Source organism: Puntigrus tetrazona, chromosome 20, assembly GCF_018831695.1.
Source record: "Puntigrus tetrazona isolate hp1 chromosome 20, ASM1883169v1, whole genome shotgun sequence".
Classification (NCBI taxonomy): domain Eukaryota; kingdom Metazoa; phylum Chordata; class Actinopteri; order Cypriniformes; family Cyprinidae; genus Puntigrus; species Puntigrus tetrazona.
In genome coordinates this window covers 21,141,914-21,168,732 of record NC_056718.1, presented here as the reverse complement: position 1 = coordinate 21,168,732, position 26,819 = coordinate 21,141,914, and the positions used below count along the sequence as shown (strand labels likewise).

The 26,819-nt window shown below is 39.1% G+C and overlaps 2 protein-coding genes across 3 annotated transcripts; one reads left to right on the top strand and one right to left on the bottom strand.

The window, feature by feature from the left end:
• Nucleotides 1–673: 673 nt before the first annotated feature.
• Nucleotides 674–14,348, top strand: LOC122324706. The gene is made up of 5 exons (XM_043219327.1): nucleotides 674–989; nucleotides 6,462–6,632; nucleotides 10,432–10,722; nucleotides 11,784–11,932; nucleotides 12,699–14,348. The coding sequence occupies exons 1-5, from the start codon at nucleotides 917–919 to the stop codon at nucleotides 12,741–12,743; spliced, it is 729 nt and encodes a 242-aa protein (XP_043075262.1). The 5' UTR covers nucleotides 674–916; the 3' UTR covers nucleotides 12,744–14,348.
• On the bottom strand, nucleotides 13,277–26,817 carry LOC122324705 (chromosome partition protein Smc). 2 transcript variants are annotated; one of them, XM_043219324.1, is made up of 11 exons: nucleotides 25,814–26,813; nucleotides 25,563–25,602; nucleotides 24,650–24,756; nucleotides 24,260–24,341; nucleotides 23,946–24,123; nucleotides 22,993–23,066; nucleotides 22,571–22,647; nucleotides 21,929–22,029; nucleotides 20,900–20,988; nucleotides 20,601–20,729; nucleotides 13,277–15,059 (listed from the first exon to the last, which is right to left on the bottom strand). In XM_043219324.1, the coding sequence occupies exons 1-11, from the start codon at nucleotides 25,877–25,879 to the stop codon at nucleotides 14,893–14,895; spliced, it is 1,110 nt and encodes a 369-aa protein (XP_043075259.1). In that variant the 5' UTR covers nucleotides 25,880–26,813; the 3' UTR covers nucleotides 13,277–14,892. The 2 variants fall into 2 exon arrangements, with proteins under 2 accessions (XP_043075259.1, XP_043075261.1); XM_043219326.1 differs by having other exon boundaries at nucleotides 14,965–15,098; nucleotides 25,814–26,817.
• Between the last annotated feature and the right edge of the window lie 2 nt (nucleotides 26,818–26,819).

Sequence of the window (26,819 nt, the reverse complement as noted above, 5' to 3'; positions counted from 1 at the left end):
AAAAAAAACAGGACAACACTGTTTCAAGACAAAATATGCTGCAGTATTATTATTATCATTGTTATTATTACTTATTTTTATATGTAAATAGAATTTGCTGTGCTGACCGAATGCAGGTTTGTTGGTTTTCCTTTTATCAAACTAATTGGCTGTCTGTTTCATCTCAGGTCTGATATTTAGGTTTTAATCCTTTAAACATGCAAAATCGTGCTGCTTTCATTGACAAGTAGATCACTTAATTTTAACGTGACGTTCATTTTTATTCAGGCTAAATTTGAATGGCCCTGCAAACGGTCCTTTCACCCTGTATTATGGGTACTGTAGTTTTAAATAACTGGCGTTCATGGGCGGTATCACAGCGACTCCTGGTGGTGCTTTTGAAATTTTGTATGGACTTCTGCTTTGTAAGTGTACGATAGGTGGAGCGCTCGCTCTTACATACATTTACACAAATACATCTATTTTGTTTTATATAACAAACTAAACATGCATAAAATTAAACTTAATACAATATACAGTCATATATTACGTACTATCTCGTAATTAAGTATATTTTTGCATACTCTGTATTTTTACGCACACTCATTCAAAGCACATGTACGGGCTTCGTAGAAAAATGCATGCCGAGACGCTCAAGCCAGCTGTTGCCCCGCCCACCGCGTTGACTGGAGCGCGCAGGGATCCTCAACTCTTTGGGTCCGCTGTGAATGAACTCTTCCAGACACTTCTGATCATCTGACTGGATTCTGTCACTCCGTGAGAAACACGCTTCTAAATTCATCTCCGTCCGTCGATCCAGAGGCGTTTGTTACACACACAGTGGACTTTTGTGTCGGTTTCTACGCCTGAGGAAAGATAAACGAAAGGACTATTTTAGCTTTATTTTAGGTTGAAGTTAGTTTACGTCTTTTGTCATATGAAGGATATGGGCAGATGTGGAAATGTTGCGTTTTGTGCGATGGTGCTCTTCTACTGTTCTTTCATTACAGGTAAAAAAAAATCTATCTATCTATCTATCTATCTATCTATCTATCTATCTATCTATCTATCTATCTATCTATCTATCTATCTGTCGTGAAATCAAACAGAATTAGGCCCCAATAGCCATTTTGAAATGTATTTTTAGACAATAATTGCTTGTTCTCAGTTTGTTTCTGCCACGCGTATATCCTGCGCAGTCAAACAATGGCTGTGTCTCAAAACCTAGCGAACTACCTAACTAGGCACCATATAGGCTACCTGTGATGCCTAGAATCTACGTTTAGGACCGCAGACCACGTTGTCCTTCACGACTATATGGATGCCCAAAAAAACCGCTTCATAGGATACTCGAAAAGGCGTTCTAGGTAGGAAGCTCACTATGTTTTGAGACACAGCCTTTGTATCTTGCGGTAAGGAGACTCTTTTCTCGTGCTGAACCCCAGCCACAGCCTAAAAGTGTACACTGGAGAAGACTAACAGCAGGAACACAAACATGAGCTTGTTTTTTTAATTAGATGTTTGTATTTTGTAAATATACATATATTCGGCTTTGTGTTTAAAACTCTTAAAGAAATGTTTGCACACACTTTTATGCTCACATGAGGATGGAAATGCAAAAAAAAAAAAAAAAAAAAAAAAAAAAACATTTCTCTATCACAGCACTGGCACAGAGAGCATAATAGGAATGCTTTCAAACCACGCTTACTGTCTTTCAGTCCCAGAATGCTTTCATTTCTTAGCCAGTGTTTGTAATTAGGAGTCATGCAGCGGTGTATTTTCACCGTATTTAAATTAGATTTTATTCTAGAAGAACTGCTTTTGTGAAGTCAAGAGCGGCCTGTGCGGCTCTCTGAATTTGACTGAGCGGGAGTGAGATTGTTCAGGACACTTCTGAACAATCGTGGAGTATTTTTAGAGCGTTTCTGTTGCTTGTCATCTTTGCATTCTGCGTCCCGTTCCTGTCACTTTCATCTGGGAACTTTTTAAACTCTTCTATTTTTACATCAAAAGCACTTTGAAAAACCCAGTTTTAATCCCGCTCTTACTTTGCACAGTTTCGTAAGTGCACTTTCTAAAAAAAAAAAACCCAAAACAATCTTCAGCTTCAGGTTCTGTTCTGATAGCTAACCCTTTCATTCAATGCATTAAATCATTCAGTAAAAATAACTGAACATGCAAATGGTTGCAGATGTATTTAAAACAATACATTTGAAATAAGCATCACTTCCGTGGAGGTGTTCTATGCTGAAAATAAAAATTGGAGGCGAAAAGATTGCTGGTAAATTTCACAGATTATTAGAAATAATGGAAATAAAACGTTGGATTTAACATTGCATTTTGAAGTGTAACCATTAAAATAACCTTATAATGTACCTGCAGTTATGAGCTCCACAGACACAGTTTCGTATCAAACAAAGGCTTTGCATAAAGATAAGATTTGCAGATGAGAGGTGAGAAAACCTCAGAGTAGATGTGAGAAACATGAAAGAGGAGAGCAGGTGAGAAACAGGATGGCATACTGGGTGAGAGAAAGTGAAGTATCATTATCATACTGTAAAAAAGATATCGCAGTATGTGTTTACATTTAATTAATCGCGTTACTTTCCATTTATTTTAGACATACTCAAAAGCAATTTGCGAGTGAAACCTCTTTCGCCATCAGATTGCATTCAGTGTTCACCTGTTTTCTTTCAAAGGAGTTTAATATGTTATTTTGGCAAGTTATATACGCATCGGATTGTTGCTCCTGAGTCACATTTTTAAATGAATGTTGCCGGTTTGATTTGTGCAACATTTCTGGCATAATGTCTGCTGCAGGAAATCATAGACTTTTGCATCTAAATACGGAAGTAATTGTGGATACAGCAATGAAAGTACGCAAGGAAACACAGTAAACATTACGAGGCTAAAACGCTGCGTTACATCCAGTGAGACCAAAGTTGCAAGCATGTAATCATGATAATCAAAGAAACCAAACAGGAACTACGTCAGTAACTGGAAGCTGAAAATGATTTAGATGATATTACAGACCAGTTTTGCACGGATGAATTAATACAGAAAACGTTCTAAAGAAACATAAAGCGGCTGTGTTTACTTCCATTACTGATTTTAATTTTTTACTGAGTTCTTCAGCGTTAATGGACATTATGTAGAATATAAAGAAACAGTTCACCCACAAATGAAAATGTGCTACAAAATCCTTGCCCTCAGGCCATCCAATATATATATATATATATAGATGTGCTTTCATCTGAACAGATTTGGAAAATTGCAGCAAAGGGAAACGTCGAAAGTGACGTTCTTGTAAAGTGAAAAGCTGCAAGAAACAAATCCATCACTAAGAGGTTTTAACTTTAAACTGTAACCAGAATACCCTAATAATGTTTGATCCAGTGACGTGATTGTTTAGGACCATTTGCACGGTGCTTGATCTGTGCATATTTCTCTCCTGATTCAGATCAGATGACTTTTTTACTGTAGAAAGCAATATTACTGTAAGCGATTTTAAGGTAAAACACCCTCTTTATGGATTTGTTTCTCAAATGTTTATATTTATATACTTATATTTACATTTATTTATATACTTATATTTATATACTAATATTTTATATATTAGTATATATGTATATATGTATATACTAATATAAATATTTGTATTATATGAAAAAGATTTTCTTAAATATATACATGCATGTATGTGTATTTTTATATATATATATAAATAAATATATATAGTACACAAACATATATTATGTAAATAAAAACATAGATTTTTTATGGGATTAGTCACGATTAACTTGACAGTTTGATCTGTGCATATTTCAGTCATATTTGTGGATTATTGTGATGTTTTTATTATCTGTTTGGACTCTCATTCTGATGGCACCCATTCACTGCAGAGGAAGTGATGGAACGCTGAATTACTCTAAAAAAATATTTTGGATTGCCTCAGGGGGAGTCATTTTTTATTTTCAGGTGAACTGCTCTTTTAACTTATATTGAGCTAATAAATGTTCCTTTAAAGTGAACAAAATGAAGTCGTGTGCAATGAGTCGACATCAAAGATATGTCTTGAGACAAATAAACAGACAAACTAAAAGGAGAGAGAGAGGATAAACGGCACAAATGTATTGTATAGATTTGTAGATTGTATGAGTAATAGTGAGTATAAAGACAAATGTCTTTATGAAGCATCATTAAATCTGTTCTGTTCCTTAATGCTCAGGCTATTTTCATTCTGTGAATTGAAAAAGAATGAAAAGAACAGAAAACTGCTGAATCAGGCAATGAATCAGCCTCCCAAAATATCCCCGGGCTGGTGGTATTTTCCTCTTGTATGTGGGTTTGCTGGGGTTTGTGACACGCGGCGGCAGTGGCTCAGAACAGGGCTGTTATTGAGGAGCTCGGCCAAAAGAACTCTTGTGAAGTGGCAGGGTGTGGCGCGCAAAACCCGTAACAAACCTCCCTAAGCATTCTGGGTAACGACCCTCAAACGCAAGAGAGAGAGGGAGATTAGGCATCCTATAATAGCTCGATGTTTAAGGAAGTCTCTTGAGATAGATCAGGATGTACAGATAACTGCCAACATCAACAACAAATGATGAACGATACTAAATCTGTCCATAACAATGCTCTGGCAGCTATTCACAACATGCCAGCATCGCCAGTAAGTTATTCATTGGCAGACTTCATTCACATAATTTACAAAACCTAGTGTAAATATACTATAAAATTACATTTACAGTGAAATCAGCAGTGTTGTATTGTTACGATTATTATCTATATTGTTATTTTTTCATATTTTTAATTATCTTTTTATATTTTAGATAGCTTTTTAAGTCATTTTAATCTGCTTTTGTCTTTTTTCTATTTTTTTCATAAAACTCAATCAAATGTATTTGTAAACTGAGCACTTCTAATTAAACTTCAAAAGTTTTCCATATAATATTTAGATAATAAAGTTAAATAAGTTTTTACATATACATAATATGTGTGTGTGTGTGTGTGTGTGTGTGTGTGTGTGTGTTTGTACTTTGTATATAAATACAAACATATTCAGTATATATTTGGAAAAATATGTATTAACATGTTTATATGTATATTTATATAATTTATATTATGTATAAATATTTTATTAAATATGAACATGCATGTATGAGTATTTATATGCACATAATAAATATACACAGTACACACACATATATTAAGTAAACTTTTAATTAACATAAAGTCAATTTTTTTAATTAATCATGATTAATTTGTCGGCACTAATATATTTATATATATTTTAAAAATTTATATAAACAACAAGAACATTTGTAATAGTTTTAATAATGGTAAAATGTTAATATTTTTAGCACTGGAAATATGGCATAAAAACATTATTTAAAAAAATACTAGAAAAGGCTGATTACCTTTGAAACCTGAAACAGAAAATGAAAAAAAATAAGATATATTATTTTCATCCAATATCAGCTGCTTAGTCAGTTTTATTAAAGCTGCTGATTATGGACAATATCAATATAAAAACATGTATAATAGAGACAGAGAGAGAGAGACTCTTATCAGTCCAGAAGGTGAGAAGAGAAAAATAGAACGATAACTGATAAGAAAGGCATCTGTTGACAGACTAATTGACATTGAGCAAATCATTAGGACAAAACTAAACCTGTCAAACCTTTTCAAATATTCTCTTCCTTATTATAATAATGTGGGCATGTGGAAAGGAAACCAAATAACGATAATGTTTATAATTGCTAATATCAGCATTAATAATAATAAGCAGAAATGTTTCTTGAGCAGTAAATCAGCAGAATTCTGAATTACGTCACATAAAAAAATTACATTTTACAATATATTCAGAAAAGAAAACAGTTATTTTAAATTGTAATAATATTACTGTTTTTATTGTATTATCAAATAATTGCAGCCTTGGTGAGCATACAAGTCTTCTTTTAAAAACATGAAAAATATTACCGACCCCAAACTTGTGAACAATAGAGTATTGCTCAGATCTCTCCTTTATTTAAAGTCAGTGGGATTTTTCCTTCTTTTCATATCATGCAATTTAAAGTATTATTCATATCTGTAGCAGAAGCCCTGCTGTGAAATTGAATAGTTGACTTGCTCAAATCCTGAAGTGTGTCATTTCTGGACAAATAATGACAGGTTTCTTCAGCACTCATCTATTATTTGTCAGACAAAGAGAAAGTTCCTCCCCAAACATATGCCACCATTGCTTAATAAAATGATCTAATTAATTATTAACACTCCTCTTCTTTCATCGCATCACTAAAGACAGAACAGAGCTGGATCCTGGATTCAGATTTGGCAGAAACATTCTTTCATTTTTAATTCATGATAATACCCATTTTCATTTAAATATGCAGATTACTTTGAATAATTTAAGTTACAGGCCAGAATTTTCCCTAGATCTGATTCATATATCATCTCCGTTCTGGTTTTGCTCTCATCTTCAGGTGATTATCTCTGCGTGTCGTCCGCGGAAGTGTCTTCATCAGCTCACAGTTCTGTGAAGAGGAGAAACGGCGTGACCGATGCCAACATGACCTCGACCCCCGACAGCGTTCAGACGCAGTCCCCTTCTAACATCACCAACAGCACTGAGGCCACGTCACACACAATTACAGGTACTGCATTTTTATCGTGTTTACTTACATCTGGGATAGACCCCAGTTCCTACACTACTACAATCAGCGTTTATGAAGAAGCACTAATCGCTGGGTTCAAAACATATACGGTATGTGACCGGGTATATTTGTAGCAACAGCCAAAAATATGTTGTATGGGTAAAATTATCTTTCTTTTATGTCAAAAATCTTTAGGTAAAAATCATGTTCCATGCAGATTTCCAACTGTAAATATATAAAAGTTTATTTTGCTTTAGTATTGCTAGTTTGGACAACTATAGGGGTGATTTTCTCAATATTTAGTTTTTTTGCATCCTCAGATTCCAGATATTCAAATGCTTATTTATTCAGATTATTCATAAATCTTTAGTTTTTGCAAAAACTAAGACACATGAGCTCAGGTTTATTTTTTTAAGCCATTTTTGATTATTAAAATACAACTGAAATTATATATCTACACACATACAAATATATATATATATATATATATATATATATATATATATTATATAGCTATATGAAAATTAAATTTCAGCTGCTGAAAATTATTGGTCAAAAATAGCATTTTCAGTGTTCATCTGACAATAAGTATCCCTTAGGTAATGTGGTAACTGACATGAACAAACAATACATTTATTACAGTATTTATTAATCTGTCTTAATGATAATACAGTTGTTACACTGTTAGTTAATTTTCTTAAAAGTGCTTTAACTGCTAACATACACAACAGTTGATTTTAATAATGCATTAGTAAATGTTGCAATTAACATTAACCAATATCAGTAAGTGAATTAATAAACTAATGTTCATTCTTAGTTCATTTTAACTATAGTAGTTAACTAATGTTAACTAATGAACCCTATTGTAAAGTGTTACCATTATTAATATAGCCTACATTTTGTCCAGATCTGTTACTTCCAGTAAATGTGGGGTTACATTTAAAAACAATATTTATTTTAATATTAGTGTCACTATTTAGTATCATTAAAATTGTGTTAAATTAAAAAGTCTTACAAAATGACTATCTAATAAAATAATAAATAAACATTACAAAGCGTTAAGGTTTTCAGTTTTTGTCCAATTGCATCCAGACGTTTTCATTTCGATGCATCCCTAATATATATACCAAAATATGTATAAATACTATGTAAATGCAAAATAATCATAATAATATTAAATAACACATGATTATGTCTACCTGCATAAATGTATTTATTCTTTTAAACACAGCAGATGTCATGATACAACTATATGTAAGTCATCATTGGCTGAAAATCTTCAAGTTACATTCCCTCAGCTACATAATCAAAAACTGAAGGAAAGGTTTAGAACAACATGGGGAGTGAGCAAACAAAAGATGTTTCATCACTGGGTGAATTCTTCCAGAAAACACTTAACTAGCACCCAATCTGACAAAACAGAACAGATCGTTTATGCAGCAATCTGTGGCTCTGAACTGTGACAGCAATGTAAAACGACAGAAAGAGGGACAGTGAGTAAATGCAGTGTGAGATCTGACGTGAGAGTGTGAGAGTTTGAATCCTCATGACACACACACACACACATACCTCTCACATGCACAGACACGCGCTGTCAAACTAAACGACTAAGACTCACTTCACAAACCATCAGAGATCTCACCAACACCATTACAATCATCCTCAAATACTCTCTCTGTCCGCCTTCAGAGGAAATACTTACTGAATATTGTACTTGTATACATTAAATGTTCGGCACAATATGCACTTTTACAAAGAGTATGTCACATGATCTCATTTAATTGCATATTTACGAGTTTATCCGTTTTGAAAATAAATGCAATTAATTTTTAAAAAGCGTAAAACATCTCTTCATTTATTTGATTAAATACACAATAAAAACAGTAATATCGGGAAATACTATTAACATTTAAAATAACTGTTTTCTATTTGAATTTATTTTGATATGCCATTTATTTCAGAGAGCAAAGCTGAATTTTCTGATTATTATCAATGTTGAAAACAATTGTGCTGCTTCATATCGAATGAAATACTTTTTTTTTTTTAAGATTCCTTGATGAATATAGAGTTAAAAATAACAGTATGTTTTTGCCAAATAATTATTGGTTTAACATTGTAAATGTATTGATTTCTCACAAAAAAATGGTACTGTACATACCGCAGAAACATAGTACGCTGGGTAGTGCTATTCTGAACAAAGCCTCTGTTTTCTCTTTCTAAAGAACTCACACATACATGGGAAACGCTCAGGGTGTTTTCACATTCAGATCATTGTTTCCTTTAACTCTCTGTGAAATAACCAATCCGAGTGGTTCCTCATACCTGGTTTTAGCAACACGTGCACATGTAAAACCCTGTTTACATGTTCCCGTCGTTATCTTTGTAATCCTCGAAATGAAAGAACGAATGACCTCTTATTTTTCCGTCTGTCACTTTTCACAACCCGACCACTTACTGGTGCATTAAATGAAGTCTTACTCTGCGACTGGTCTCACTGAATATCACATTTCAGGAGTTAAAACGAGTTGGAAATGCGTTTAGTCTTCAACAAAGGAATGACCAAGAAACAGTGCTGAACATGTAGGCGCCTGTTGAGTCATGAGCTTGTGAATTTAACTGAAAAAGCCCAAAGCTGTGTTTCATCAGTCATTTATATAGTGTTGCGCAGCTCGGTGTTTTTCTGTGATTCACAACATTTCTGTCAGCAGATCTGTCATATGCTGCCGTGTTTGTGGAATTATGCAGAGGTCACCATGGAAACGTGGTAATAACTACGGTTTTGCCCACCAGGGGTGTTGTGCACCCTATTTTTTCGTTGTTAAAGTGGGCATCAGTGGTGGTTCGGGCTTACTTTGTGCAAGAGGCAAGATAAGACATGACCAAGAGGGAAAATTTTTAAGCAATCCATTAGTTCTTTTAAGTAAACAATGCACACTGCTGTTCAAATGATTGATTTATAATCTTAAATAAATAGGAAATATTTTACACTTAAATATATGTAAATATAAACATATATTTATATTATATGAATGATATGCAGAATTATATGTAGAAATGATATGTATAAAACATTAAAATCAACTTTAATGTTAAAACTACATATATGTTGCCTTGGCAAGTAATTGAAAGAAATAATTTCTACTAAATTCATAAAATAAAATAAATTGCAATTACAAATACAAAAGGAAAAAAAAATAAAATAAAAATGCAGAAAACCAAACGAATAAAACTTAAACTAAAGTAAAAAGTGTATTATTAATATTTGTATATAATTTATTAAAAAAATTAGATTTTATTTTAAATAAAATATCAAATATGTATATGTATGACAACTGATCATTATAATATCAAATAACACTGTCTACAAATATTTTCCACTTATTTCAAACTAACTTTGTTGAAACTATTATAGAATATTTAAACAAAAAATTAAAAATTTGTTATTTTGAACTTTCTAGACATTCTAGAATTAGAAAAAAAAAAAACGTTTTCGTGCTTCACACAAACATACTAATCAGCACAACTGTTTTCAACTCTGAAAATAATCCGAAATGTTTCATCAGACGCAAATATGCATATTAAACTGATTTCTGAAGGATCATGTGACACTGAAGACTGGAGTAATGATGCTGAAAATATTCAGCTTTGATGTATTTAATATTAAAGTACATTCAAATAGAAAAAAAGTTACTCTAACTTGTAATAATGTTTCACATAAAGCATTAAGAAATGCTGTTAAAGAAATGCTTTGTTGAGTTCAAATCTGAGCGAGCACAACACTTTGTTTTCTGATCTTTAGTAATGCTGGTGAACTCATCCGCCCCGGCTGAGAACACCAGTTTCTCTGAGAACATCACAGACATTTCAAACATCTCTGAAGTGTCACCGGTGAATAACAAGACAGCAGTTTCTATGGTAAAACCTACCACACACCCGCCATCAATGGGCCACGAGCCCACAAGCAGCATCCACCTCAGTACGCTCCACCCAACATACACGAGACCCAGCACAAAGATGACAGCCAGCAGCGGTCCGGTCCGGGCCAAGACCCAAGCAGACACCCCCTCGGCTCTGAACGTCGGAGATGGCGGTACGTCAGTCTTCCTGCTCAGCATTTCAGTCAGAAATACATCTTTAAAATAAAATAAGGTGTTTATCAAATGATTCATTACAATTTTATCAAATGATTCAATACAATTCACAGTATTTTGTTTTATATTAAATGTATATTACACATATTTTTTATACATTTAAGTATATACTTAAAGCACATACATTTTTGAGTTATTATTAGATATTTATCAGTACTTTTCTGAATTCTTGCAATATATATATTACTCTTAATATGTTAAATACAGTTCAATTCAATGCATTTAATAAACTATATTTATCAGCACATTTCATTGTAAATTCTGCATTTATATTCAATAACTCTCGCCATATTTGTTTTATTTTTTCTTATTGCATTGCATTCTGGGATTGCTTTCTCTTCGAATGATCGCAGTCATATGAAATAGAGGTACTTTAGAAGGCAGCATAAATTAGTTGCCTACATGTTGAACCTTAAAATGCAGCCTACAATTCTAAAAAAAATATTTATTAATTTATTTAATAATTATAATCCGGTATTTTACTGTATTTTAGATCAAATAAATTCATCCTCGCTAAGCGTAACATTACAGCCTGACTGACATTGACTCTGTTATTGAGGACAAAAGCATGACTTCTGCTGGAAACCTCTGCTGCTGGTTTTGGCAGAAAGCCTGTAGTATTTCAATGCGGACATGATTTATTGCCGAGATATCAAACATCACATGATTATTCATTCGGTTGGCGCTTTTGTGAGCGAATGCAGCTGCACGCACAAATATTTACAGTGCACATCTGCATGGCGAGCAGAACAAATCCTCATGAAGTGGATATGAATAGAGGTCAAACAGCAGAGAGGCTGATAACGGTGCGTGCGGAAAACAAGAGCGTGATTATATGTGCCGAGGAACGTCTTCAAGCTGACACAACCCGAGAACAGACGCATCGTTGTGGATCCGCCAGGCTTTTGCGTCACTGCAACACAAACACACACTATTTACATATTTTCCTGAAAGTGCGCTAGTGTTATTCCCATCTCTTTCTCTGCTTTGGTTCTTCTAGGCAATAGCAAATCGTCCACTGACCCGCTGCTGGCTGGACTGGTGTCGGCGTTCGTCGTCGTCGCCGCTATCGTGTCGGTCCTCGTATTCCTCAAGTTCAGAAGAACAAACGAGGGCCCAGAGTTTCGCAGACTTCAGGATCTCCCCATGGTGAGATGACGCTTCACACAATTCACTGAATGAAAACAACGCACAGACTACCTAAATACACTGCCACAGCATTAATTATTAATTTCATAAAAAAAAACAATTATATCACTTCCTGTATAGTGTACCAAAAAAATTTTAAATTAAAAAATTATATATATACACAGTATATACACAGTATATATGTGCTGTATCATGAATAAATCACGGCAAAGCGTTTATTGCCATTCTCAACAAACACAAGAGAATGTCTAATCTAATGGAGCTTAAATAAAAACTGAATATTTTATCACCATATATGTTAAATGACACAATGGTATTTTATTTTAAAAGCATTCTAAAAAATTCTGTTTAATATAGTAAAGCTTAATGGTGATAAAGTAAACATTTGAACAATTGTGGGTGGTCGGGGCAACTATGACACTTATTAAACATAAAAAAATTATATCACTCACTTAAATATGATCTAACATATACAGTAGATATATTTGGGGGGGGTAGTTACACTAATCCTATATGTACAGTGGGTACGGAAAGTATTCAGACCCCCTTAACTTTTTCCCTCTTTGTTATATTGCAGCCATTTGCTAAAATTATTCAAGTTCTTTTTTTTTCTCATTAATGTACACACAGCTCCCCATATCGACAGAAAAACACAGAATTGTTGACATTATTGCAGATTTATTGAAAAACTGAAATATCACAGTTATTGGTAATTAGGCATTGATGCACGGTGTCGCTCACAGATGGCAGTGTGTGTGTGTTTCAGGATGATATGCTGGAGGACGCACCTCTCTCCATGTACAGCTACTGAACCCCTGGATGTTCATCGGACATCTTCAGAGCATCCAGCATCCTCTGATCAGAATTAAACATGCTTCACAGAGGCACAAATGCTCCTGTCGTTTCCGTTACAGGACTAAATGTAGCGTCACACTCCACTTTAGTTGTTAAATTCAGCGTGGCCGTCAGTTCCTGTTCGTCGAGTTGTTTTCTTGCACTTTACGTGGGGTTTGGGAAGGGTAGTGTGCTGCGGGGATATTTGGGAACTGTTCATGGCTGTATGTGTTCATTTGTTTCTCTGATGGTCGTGTTGTTTCTGGATCTGCTCCAGCTGCGTGTGTGTGTGTTTGTGTTATATGGTCTAATTCTAATATTAACCTGCTGTTTTTTTCTGATCAACATCAAAAAAGTGCTATAAATCTACTCACCCTCTGGCCACTCAACAGATTTGGAGAGATGTATCATCAGATCACTTACTCAGCAATGGATCTTACCTTACATGTTACCTGACGGACTGGAGTGGTGTGGATTATTGTGCTGGTTTTATCAGCTGTTTGGACTCTCATTCTGACGGCACCCATTCACTGCAGAGCATCCATTGCTGAGCAAGTCACTGAATGCTGACTTTCTCTAAATCTACTCAGATGAAGAAACAACCTATCTGCATCGTAGATGGCTAGAGGGTGAATAAACTTTCAGCAAATTGTATTTTTGGGAGAAATGCTCCATCCGTGTTCAATAGAGGTTTTCGATCATCACACAAAATACTTTTAATCTTTCTCATTCAGCAGCATGTTTACAGTAATGCACTTCTGTGGGGTACCAGAATAAACAACAAAATGCATTTACAGTACAGCCACATGACTTACATGGCACTAGTCTATAATAGTGAACTCACCTCTTCTGTGTGAAGTTTTCAAACTCCTGTAAAGCGGGTAAACCCTGTAACTTCTGCACTCACACACAGAATCTTCCCTAGTAAGTGCGTTATTGTAAACTGATTCGGAGACAGAATTATAACATGCATTAAATCTGGAACATTGCTTTAATGCTGTACAACTTAACAGCACCAGTATTGATTTCCCATTGTTCATTTCACTTCTTTCTCTGTTTAGTTACCAAGGATGTTTCCACCTGTGAGATATACCATTTTTGTCAGTCATACAGACATTCAATTCACTTCAAGCGAAAATGTGGGGTTTTTTTTATTGGTTTTTTTTAAATCATTTGGAAAGTCAACAAATAGACAAAACAAAAGCGCTGAAAATGCAACTGTCTCTTGGCTCATGATGTTGCAAAATTAAACCGTTTTCAACATAAAATCCATTGGTGTGCACTTTGACAAACATGGTAAAAAAAAAAAAACACCTTTAGTCAACTAATAGCCATAATTTTAATGCTTTTCTTGTGCCTGAAATGTTTTATAAAACTGAACAAAATTTAGCCATAGACTCAAAATCCTTTTTTTTTTTATTGATTGATTGAACAGTCAATAATACAGTATTTTCATCCTCGTGGTTTGTTGGCTGATGGATGTGTGATGTTTACTTTGTGTAATAACTTGTGAGAGTGCATTTAAAGTGTTTCATATTACACAAGTGTTCTTTTTATAATTAATAAAAGTCTTTAAAATACACTAAAATTGTCTTTTTCTTTTAAATTTGGCTCGGACACACGTTATGAAATGCTACAATAATTGAGACTTATTTTAAGTGGTAAAAAGTGGACTTTGTATTTATTTATTATTTTATTTTTCCAAAAAACTAAGTCAACCTGAAACGAAAATTGACGATTTACTTTCCTAATACACATTTCTGGTCTTTAATGTGACAAACATGCTCTATTTACTGACTGCAGTAATTTCAAACTGTTTTTTGACTTAATGGATGTTAAGTGTTGCATGTTCACATTGAAAAACTCTTTTTGCATTATTGCAAAAGCTGTTTTGCTTTACTTACACTGATGGGTAATACCTCAGAGCATGACAGTGCAATACTTGACTGTGTAATATGTGTCAGTCATAAAATACTGCAAAAACTCTGTGATAAATTATAAATATCACAGTCCATGACAAGTAAACTGTCCCTTACACTCTTTAAACCTACGTACTTGCGTCAACATAAGACTGAGGTTTCCATTTCCTCTAACAGCAGTGCATAGATGAATGGGCCTTTAAAAGGTCAGAGGTCGCTAAGACTGAGATCTGGAGGACTGTCTGAAACTCTGTCCACACCTTCAGCGTCATCGCCAAGGTTACTATCGAGACCACTTCCAGCATCGCTGAGGTCACTTCCTGTGAGGTCTGAATGTAAACGGACACGCCGGCGCCTCCTTGTGGTTTGTGGCTCTAAAATCAATTAGACAAATATTTTTTGGGTTTTTTTTACTGTGTGAAAAATTAAAGGAAAAAGAAAGAAGAAAAAAGCAGTGTAAATCATTTTAAAATAATAGTACCCTACTCTCATCAGTGTTTTTAATGTTAATTAAAATGTAACATTAAATATAATATAATACACACACACAAACATATATATATATATATATATATATATATATATATATATATATATATATATATATATATATTGACGGGCGTCGAGCTACCATCAGCGTTGCCTGGGAATAAACCACCATCACCTGGGAAAGCCACTAATCACCGGACTACGCCGCACCTGGAGCTCGTTGCGGTGGCCAGATAAGCCACGTCAGGCTCGCACTCCAGTGAGCTACATGCTGTCTCTGACTGTTATCTCTTTTGTATCTTCTAGAAGCCAGTCCTTGAACGCGACACGGAGCTAATTCCCCCAAGAATCACCGTTGCCGTACTCACGACTGCACCCAGAGCACCGAGCACCCAGAAGATAACGCCACTGACAGCGGTTGTGCACGGCTCACCATTCACCTATCACCTATATATTGTTAAATAAACGCGCCCTCCGGGTTCAAACGCCTCTGTTTGTGCTGTGCTTCATCCGCCCGTGACAAGTGGTGGAGAATGCGCCATGTTGAAGCACTCACAAACACGCGAAACAAAGAGAAGAAAACGAAACATTACGCGCGGACGCCATTTTGTTTAAAGGGCACCTACCCGACTCATCTTTTTTTCTTCTCTTTGTCCCCTCCAGCTAAGCGCTCGCGACCCGGCCAGGAGATGGAGGAGCTGCTACAGCAACTCACAGAGGTGTCCTTCGACAGCAGCAGATCGTAGAACACCTGGCGAACCGACAAGGGCAGCTCGAGCAGGAGCTTCGCTGCCCAGGGTGCCGCCGCCGACCCGCGCCCGCCGTGCCCGATCCGCATTTCAAGCAGCGCAACTCTTCCAAAATGACCAGCTATGACGACCCAGAGATTTTTTACAGATGTTCGAGAATGTCGCCCGTCACGGAAGGATGGGATCGCCAAGAGTGGGCACGCCGCGCTGGCCCCGCTGCTAACTGGAGAAGCGCAGCGCAGCTTCTATGCCATGCCGGCTGACCTGGCTGCCAACTATGACGACCTGAAACGGGAGAGATCTCGGAAGGGTCGGTCTATCTCCGATCTGCGCAGCCCAGGGTTCTTTGACTGGGCGTTCCAACCACGCCGACCGGCCCGGGCTCAAGTCGCCGAGCTCACCCGTCTAGCCCAACATTGGCTACTGGATCAGGACCCGACCCCGGCCAGATCGCCGAGAGGTGGTCATCGACCGGCTCTTGCGGGCTCTTCCCGATCCTACCGCCAGGCGGTCGGCATGCGCAATCCCGGACGTCCTCGGAGTTAGTGGAAGCGGTCGAGCTGGCTGAAGCGGCACTCAAGAGGGAAGCCGGGAGCGGCGCCACCTTTTCCCGGAGGGCACCCCAGGAGCAGCGCGCGCGGGAGGCACCTGGCGGCCAGTAGGCGATGCGGCGGGCCCTGCAGTGAGGGACGAACCCATGCCCACGGAAGCTTCTACCACCCCAGCTCGGGAACCCAGGCCTGGCTAGCGGGCTGTGGGTTACACCAGGAGGTGCCCCGACTTCCCGGCCGTCCCCATCGCCTTAAGCGGGCGCAAGTTAAACGCCGTCCTGGACTCTGGCAGCGTTGTCAGCCTGGTCCAGTCCCGCCTGCTACCTCCCCGTTCCACGCCCGAAACGCCTGCCGATAACCTGTGTCCATGGGGACACCAAGAAAGTCTCGACCCGCTGGGTCAAAATAACCACAGCAGGTGGAAGCTGGAACCTGGAGGTAGGCCTCGTCCAAGACCAACCGGTGCCGGTGATCCTCGGCGGGACTGGCCGGGCTTCCCGGAGCTCTCAAGAACGCTGCCGGGCCGACAGCCCACCAAAGCCGCCGGAGAAGAAGAGAGGGGCCCGCCGCCAGACTGCACTCATGACCTCCGACAGCGGGAGAGATGGTGAGTCCCCTCCTAACGCTAACGTATTCTTTGATGTGTTTCAGCAGGTTACTGGAGGGGGCTCATTCGGTCGGGCTCAACGGGACGATGATAGGCTAAAACACTGCTGGGATCAAGTGCGCTTCCTCGAGGGAGAGGAAGTCCGGCCCAGCCCCCATCCTCTCCCGCACTTCATCGTGGAGAACGGTTTGCTCTACTGTGTTGCCCAGCGAAGGGGGGAGGAAAAGCGTCTGTTGGTGGTCCCAAAGTCAAAGGTGGACACAATATTGGAACTGGCCCACGCCCATCCATTGGCGGGACACTTAGGGTGTGCCAACACCACCCAAAGGATCCGGGACCGTTTCCACTGGCCGGGCTGGATGGAGACGTCAAAACTTTTTGCCAGGCTTGCCCTGAATGCCAGCGTCGTCGCCCGCCTCCTCCCCAGTCCGCTTATACCACTTCCTATCATCGAGGTGCCCTTGAGCGCATCGGGATGGATCTGGTAGGGCCGCTGCCAAAGTCTGCCGGGGCCACGAACATATTCTGGTGATTGTCGATTCGCCACCCGGTATCCAGAAGCTATCCCTCTCCGAAGGGCTACCGCCAAGGCCATCGCCCAAGAACTCTTCCTCCTCTCCACCCGTGTCGGCATCCCCAGCGAGATTCTGACCGACCAAGGCACCCGTTCATGTCCCGTGTGATGGCCGACCTCTGCCGGCTGCTGAAGATTCATCAGCTGCGCACCTCTGTCTACCATCCCCAGACCGACGGCCTGGTCGAAAAGATTCAATCAGACCCTCAAACGGATGCTTCGGGTGGTGGCCGCCGAGATCGCAGAGACTGGGACTTACTTCTCCCATCGTCCTCTTCGGGATTCGAGAGGTGCCCCAGGCCTCCACTGGGTTCACACCATTTGAACTGCTGTTTGGCCGTCAGCCCGAGGCCTGCTGGATGTCGCCAGGAGGCCTGGGAACAGCAGCAGCAGCCGGCGACCCAGAGGTCGGTCGTCGAACACGCCCAGGCCATGCGGGACCGGATCGAGCGGGTGATGCCCTGGTGCGGGAGCACATGACGGAGGCCCAGAGAGCTCAGCAACGCCACTACAACCGCCCGCCCAGCCGCGAGAATTCCAAGTCGGCGATCGGGTCATGGTTCTGGTCCCCACCCAGGCCTGCAAGTTTCTGGCCACGTGGCAGGGACCGTACACCGTACTGGAACGGCTGGGCCCAGTAAACTATAAAGTCAGGCAACCCGACCGGCGCCGACCTGAGCAGATCTACCATGTCAATTTGCTGAAGAAATGGGTGGGGACCAGGAGAACCTACCACCCAGGAAGCCCCGGTCGTCGACATGAACGTCATGCTGTCTCCCGCCCAGAAGTCAGACATCAAACATCTGGTCGGTCGTTCTCGGATGTGTTCTCGCCATCGCCGGGCAGACCCACATCCTACAGCACGACATCAAAACTCCTCCCGGCATCATAGTAAAACAGCGGCCCTACCGTATCCCTGAGGCTCGTCGGCGGGCTATAGAGGAGGAAATCCAACAAATGCTGAAGTTGGGGGTAATTGAGCCATCTACCAGCCCGTGGTCCAGCCCGATCGTCCTGGTCCCCAAGCCTGACGGCTCGCTCCGCTTCTGCAACGACTTCCGGCGGCTCAACCAGGTCTCTGAGTTCGATGGCTACCCGATGCCCCGTGTGGACGAACTGCTAGATCGCCTGGGGAGGGCCCGGTACATCTCAACACTGGACCTCACCAAAGGCTATTGGCAAGTCCCCCTAACCGACGGCAAAGCAAAGCCCAACGGCCTTCTCAACCCCGGTGGCCACTGGCAGTACGGACCCTCCCCTTCGGGCTACACGGGGCACCCGCCACGTTCCAACGGCTCATGGACATTCTACTCCGGCCTCACCAACACTATGCCGCCGCCTATCTGGATGATGTGGTGGTTCACTCTGAGACCTGGGAAGAACACCTAGAGCGCCTCGGAGCGGTGCTGCGGGATCTCCGACGGGCCGGACTCACCGCCAACCCCAGGAAATGTCACCTGGCGCTCACGAGGCCAAGTACCTGGGGATACGCGTTGGCCGGGCCTAATCCAACCCCAAGAACAGAAGGTCACGGCCGTCCGGGAGCTCGTCCAACCACGAAGTCCCAGGTGCGCGCGCTTTCTGGGGTTGGCCGGATACTACCGATGTTTTATCCCCAACTTCTCCTCTATAGCCGCCCCTCTGACAGACCTGACCAGGAAGGGGCAGCCCGAGAGGATACCCTGGAGCCCGCTGCGGAGGAGGCCTTCACCCGGATCAAGGAAGTCCTGACTTCAAGCCCCGGTTCTCAGCCCGGACTTGGTTGCCCCTTCCTCCTGCAAACGGATGCTTCCGGCGTGGGTCTGGGAGCTGTCCTGTCCCAGGTCCAGGCAGGTGAGGAGCATCCCGTACTCTTCATCAGCAGGAAGCTGAACCCAGCCGAGAGGAACTACGCAGCGGTGGAGAAGGAGGCCCTGGCCATCAGGTGGGCAGTCCTGGAGCTGCGTTACTACCTTCTGGGCCGGCGGTTCACCCTGCTGACCGACCATGCACCCCTTCAATGGATGTCCCGGGCCAAGGACACCAATGCCAGGGTGACCCGCTGGTTCCTCGCGCTCCAGGACTTCCACTTTGATGTGAAACACCGCTGGAACCGCCAACGGGAACGCCCGACGGACTCTCCCGGCTGTGGTCAGCTTTTGCAGGTCTGTCAGGGGTCACTCCCGCCCACCCCAGTATCCCCTTGATCTCATCTGTTTTCTCCGCCAGGACCAGGACAGCGCTTGGGAGAGTGTGACGGGCGTCCCGAGCTACCATCAGCGTTGCCCTGGGAATAAACCACCATCACCTGGGAAAGCCACTAATCACCGGACTCCTGGAGCTCGTTTGCGGTGGCCAGATAAGCCACGTCAGGCTCGCACTCCAGTGAGCTACGACACTCCTACATGCTGTCTCTGACTGTTATCTCTTTTGTATCTTCTAAAGCCAGTCCTTGAACCGCGACACGGAGCTAATTCCCCAAGAATCACCGTTGCCGTACTCACCGACTGCACCCAGAGCACCGAGCACCCAGAAGATAACGCCACTGACAGCGGTTGTGCACCGCTCACCATTCACCTATCACCTATATATTGTTAAATAAACGCCCTCCGGGTTCAAACGCCTCTGTTTGTGCTGTGCTTCATCCGCCTCACGTGACAATATATATATATATATATATATATATATATATATTAAATACTCCTAGAAAAAAAATAACTTGTGTATTTTTGTATAAGAGTGTGTATGTGTATATATGTATATGCATTTAAAAATAGTATATAATTTAACAAACGCTAAATAGAAAAATGGAAAAAAAAACAGTTGCACACACACACTTTTTTTTTTTCATAAAATATTAAACATTTTTAGAAACACATTGTTATTTTGTAGTTTTTAGCGTAAAACTATAACTATGCATGAGATTCACTGTTCAGTGTATGTGTCTGGTATTATGCATCTGTCACCTGGTTCTTCCAGCCATGACGCATCAAACTCATCTGAGCTGATCTCGCCCAGACTAGGGGTGGGACTGAAATCCTCCTCCGACTCTGACGACACGCGTCTCTGGGGCCTCGTCTTCACGGTTCCCACTGCTACCGCACAGGAGCGAGAGAAACATGAGGAAGATAACCCGGGCAGAAATCTCAAAGCAGCCAAAAACAACTGGTGTGATTCTAAAGGTCACACAGAGGCTAAACGACTAGCATTAGAAAAGGGGAAAACAAGAGAAGCGTGGGAAGACCCTTTCACAGCTGCGTCTCACCTGGTTTCTGTGGTAGAGGTGCAGGTATGGGGAGAGCTTCTCTCAAGACGAGACCTCGCACCTCGTCCTTCAGCTCAGAGACAGTGACTCTAAAACACACCGAACCATTAGCAAAAATTAAAACCGTGTTTTCATTACTTATGTGAATTCACTTATTAACATAAATTGTGCTTTGTTTGCATAATTTAAAGGATGTTTCTTTTTAAACGTTGCTCATTAACAGTCTTTTTTTTTTTTTTACAATGTTTTTATTTTTAATTTTTTTTGTAATTATATTTAATGGGCTACACTATGTGCAGTGTGAGAAATAAAAAAAAAAACATATCTCCAGATGCTCTCATGACAACCAGACTGAAAACCTTATGTGCATCTATTAATAATGAATTAATAGCACAGTAAATGAGGTCACTTTCTGAAATTTGGTTCACAATACTAGAAACATGAGTTATGAAATACTACAATAATTAAAATAAAATGTGACTGATTCAACAATGCATTATGTTCTAAAAACAAAAAGAAACATTTATGTAAACATTAAAAGAAATGGCCTTGGAATATATATATTTAAAATGCACAAAAATTTTTTTATCGTATTCAAAACACATTTTCTGCAATATTTTAAACAATTAATTATTACTATTATTTTTCTCTTCTAAAATAACTAAAATATTATTTACTCAATATTTATTTACCAAAGCAGAATTTCTTATTTTTTGTGTTTACAACTGAAATAATAACAAAACAATTCAGAATAGAATCTATACAGACACAAGCAGCACTGCTCACAATCACAAACGCTGCTTTAAATGAAACCGACCAATCACTGCAGGTTAGCGTCACACAAAGGAGGGGTTCGGAAAATATTAATTGTTGAGCAAATGAGGTAAAAATAAATGCGCATTAGAAGACAATGAAAGGGTTTCTTGGTCTTGCATGCATGTCTACTTGTTATTGGTGACTCATAACCCATAACAGCGGCACTTTAAAAAGAACACTGTTTTTCCAGCTGTTGTTTTGGGCCGCACTCACCTGAGGTCGCGCACTTCCTGTTGAGTGTGCTGGTACTGGGCCACCATCCGAGTGAGATCAAAACTGTGTGTTCGGTACGAATCTGTAAAACCCTCCAAAGTCTGCAGAATAAAAATATCACATGAGCATGACCTGAAGCGAAACGTGCCAAAATCATCTCCTGCAGAACAGCATATATTCGGCACCGTGACCTGTGTGTGTGTGTGTGTGTGTGTGTGTGTTTGGAAACATTAGCCAATCATAAATCAAGTCATTTACAAACAGAAGTCATTTTAAATGCACCCCTTTAAGATAAAAAAAAATGTAAAGGATGAGAAAATGCAAAGGTTTTGTGAGATTTTATGTTTTTAAAGGAACTCCCTAAAACACTTAACTGCTAAAAATACAGTAACAATTTAAAATAAGCATTTCTCTTTTAATATTTATTAAAAATATAATTAATTCCTGTGATCAAAGCTGAACTGATCAGGATTCAAAAGAACAGCATTTATCTGAAATGGAAATCTTATAAATGTCACTTTTCATCAATTTAATGCGTGCTTGTTAAACAACATTGTTAACTGCTTTCATCCTGACCCCCAAGCGATAGTGTGTGTGTGTGTGTGTGTGTGTGTGTGTGTGTGTGTGTGTGTGTTTCTTTACTTTGGAGCTGCGTTCATACTGTCTCCTTGTTTCTCTGGCCTCTGACTGGAGCTGGAACGTATCTTCCTCCTGCCGCACTGCAGAGACACAGACCGCTTTGCTTTTTTAACATTCACGAACACGGTATAAATGCAACCGGGGTCTGAAAGCCTGTCAGTGCTGAAGGGGTTGTGAATGTGAAGCCAACACAAGCACAGGCAGTATCTGAGCGTGATGTTTATTTGTGTGACGGCGAAAGCAGGAGATCGGCTGTGCGTCTGTTTATTTTGACACAAAGTGAGTTTGCTCTGGCAGAGGGCCCCAACTGTAATAACGCGACACTGAAAGACTGAAAGAATTTGATTTATGCGTGTAAGGCTATAGTGTATACGTCTAATACACTCAGGTGAAGAAACATGAAAAGTAACTAGTTTATGACCTACTGAGTTTGTTTTTGAGAACGTCCACCTCTCTCCTGAGCTGCTCCAGTTCTTCTCTGCGCAGTTTAGAGCTGAAACTGTGAATGGACAAACATCGTAATAAACAGGAAGCGTCTGTGATTTTCGATTATTAATGCGCTGCTGCTAAACTGCTTCTTTTACACCAGGGGCACACTTAAAGCAAACCTCATTTATGCGTTCCTAAGCAACAGAAAAAAATACTATATGACTACTGTATGATATTGATATAAAGTTCAAAAATTGTGATATTAAGCATCTTTTAATTAGGTCAGATCCCTTCTTGTTTTGAGAATCAATGTTAAGGTGCACAATATAAAAATTGCTGTTACATCTCTTACATCTGTTGCCAGTTTCTTAGAGCCACAGCTCTAGAATTAAAAAATAAAATAAAATACAAATATATATTATTATACAAATTATATTACATTTATTCTATTTAAATGTATAACATTATATTCATTTTAAAATATAATTTATTTAAATTGTAATTACTGTCAAAAATGTATCGCATCCAAAATAGTTTTTGCTTACATAGTGTGCTGTGTATATTCAATATGTATAGAAATAAATAAATACAAATACAGAAGAATGTGTTTATATATTAAATATATTTTTATTAAGTTATATGAATATAGACATGTATATGTAAAATAATACAAACGCACACACAAATATACATGGTTCCTAGGTTCTAAAACTTTCTGATCAATGAATGTCTATGATTTTTCTAAAAACTCCTAAACAAGGTAATAATTTTAAACTGAAGCCTGAAAACTAGTGACTAGAAGTGAATGACAACTTGACTGATATGAAATTGGGAAAACATGGATATTTTGGGTATTTATAGGTCAGTTTCATTCTTGTCTCTTAAAACTTGTTGATGTGCACAATATAAATATTGCACATAAAGGTGTCATTACATAGTCGTTACAGACCTTTCTTCCTGGTTTCCTAGAGTCGTAGCACGGTTGACCTGACCTCTCAGACTGCTTAGCTCTCGATCCATCTCTCTCTTCCACTGCTCGATCCGTCTGTCCTGTCCAGGACTCAGTGATCTCCGCTCCACATCCCGCTCTCTCTCCTCCAGTTTATCCTGAAGTCTTTTCTGCTCCTCTGGAAGACAGAGACTGTGGACTTAATATGAAATCAGTAACGACAGAAATGGTCCGTTTGCATCTTTATTGAAAAGAAGTGTTAACTGAATTCAACTGTAGTATAACGAAGTACATTGAAAATGATTGATGATCACCTTGTAATGACTGTATTTGTCTTTGCTGAGTGTTTCGTTCTCTTTCCACCAATCTAAGACTCTGTGTTAAAGTCTCAATGGCCTGTGAAAAAAAAAAATATTGTTTGCTGTTCTAGAATGATGCGTTGTTGGATTCATTTTATTATGTTTAAAATAGTAATCTCCAAAACAAAAGCAGATTAAAATAACAGTCACATAAAACTCATTGTAAGTCCTTTGCAGGATGCAAAAATACAGAATCATATATTATTAATTTAAACAACCAAAAAAAAAAATTTAAAATATAACACATTTTAACGAGCCATATATGTATTAAGTCATCCATATACACATATTAATATCAAACTATCTCAGTTGTCCAAGTGTGATTCGAGCAGATGTTATCCTAACCTGACTCTGCTGCTGTAACTGTGTTTGGATGGAGGTCAGATCTGACCACTGAACCGCAGACGGCTTCAGATCAACACCGACTGCGACCTCTCTGACCGGAAACACATCTACAGAGAAACACATGATCACACCAGATAAACAAAATCAAACAAAGACTGAAAAGGGCCTAATAAGATGATGAGTTGTGAGATAATATGACGCGTGTCAGATCCGCGTCACGTTCAGCAGCGACGGCTTTTAAAGAAATAGCATCCAAAAACATCCTAATAATCAGCTGCTGTGATGTCTGTTCATTAGGAATAAAAGAAAAAAGAATTAATCAATAATTTTTATATAGCTGTAAATATTTACCCAAATAGGTTTATGTGAAGACTGTTTTAAGTTATTTTTAAAGTCAAATAAATGTTAAAATTGATAGTTTTTTATTATAATGTAATATTTAATGGCTATAGTCAATATTTAAATATTAGGGGAAATATTTTATAGGGAAATCAGTATTACTTGGTATCAGTGATACTGGCCTTCAGTCTTAAAGAAATACTGTTAAATAAATATAAAAAATATGTTGTTTGTACATTAATTTGAAGAACGAACGTGAAATTATTGCAACAAAGTATATTTAAAAGTTAAAATATTGAAATATTTAAAAACTTTAATGTAAGGTGGGATTACATTGGGTTTTTTTAAATCAATGACAGCACTACTTAAAAACTGAAAAAGCTTATTTAAATTGTTAATTAAACAACTAAACTCCCATTAAGACAAAATAGAATACGTAACCTAGTACTTTATTGTCATTAAAAGTTTGTAAGACTTTTATATTTTTCTATTTCAAGATTAGAAAACAGAAAACAATAACACAACATTCCCCATCTGCCAAAATGTATCGTTTATATTTCATTTCATCGTTTACCTTCCGTTCCTCTGGGAGATCTTCCATGCGTAAGGCGTTCCTTGTAAGACAAAACAAAAACAACTGAAGTAAGTTAAATTAAAACTTACTGAAAAAGAAAGTCAATTGTAATTTTGGGTGAACTGTCGCTTTAATTAATCTAACATATCAAGAGCGCACTCTAGCGGTTTGCATCTGCAACATACTAAACTGACACACATGTAAAGACAATTCAAATATATCTAATTATTAGGAAGGAATTAGTCTCGAACCCTCATTTTTGCAACACTTCCATCGGCCTCAGAGATGATGGAGCTCAACTGTTGATCCCAATTCATCCTGAGCGGCTGAAAACCAACTTCTCGATTGAAGTACTAGCCTAAACCCAGACTGCCTTCTGAGGACACATAAAGCCGGCGGGAATGATGACAGGCGAGGTTACAGCCACAGGTAAACGGATCGCGAAGTGACACCTGATATAATGCAGAGAAGTGTTTCGGCTTTAGGCAACAAACGACTGACGATAACGCGTCAAAACACGCACGCGCGCGCGCGCGCGAACTCTATGAGACCGGTCAGTTCAAAAGAAACCTCGCGAGCGCATGTCCTGTCATAAAAATACCATCGGATGAGTTATTATGTCTAAAATCCTCTATTCATGGGATCAGTGCCCGTTTCAGTTTAAATCCAGGAGCCACTGTTATATTCTACGCCACTTCCGGAACAACAGATGGCTTGTGGGAAATGTAGTGAATCTCCTTTAATGGCGGCTTCCCCTTTAGGAATTGTAGCGAACATAATGGAGGGGGGAAACCCACTATAAGATATGACACCGTGTACACACATTTTATTTTACTGCATAAACCTGTGTTTTAAAAAAAGTGCAGTTTAACACAAACGCCTCATACATCTGCTCCTAAAATACAGACAACATGTACTACTTAGCATATACTCTGCTGCTGTAGACATACTCATTCTGCCATTTCAAGAATGTATACATATCATTTCTAATTCATTAAAATAAAGTCATGTTTACTAACATTAGACTAATACAATTCAATGAGTGAGGCACAATCCCTAAGATAAATCAGCTTTAGTTTTGGTTGGTGTTAAACAGTATTAATATGGTAACTTTAAGCATATTTTAGTTCCAGCATGTTGTGTACCACAAAAAAATCTTCCCTTTCTAAAATATGAGAAGAACACTAAAACTGTATTATTTTAGCTAATTATTTTTGCCAAAGCGAGACGCACAACAGAAAAAAAACTGAAAGTGCC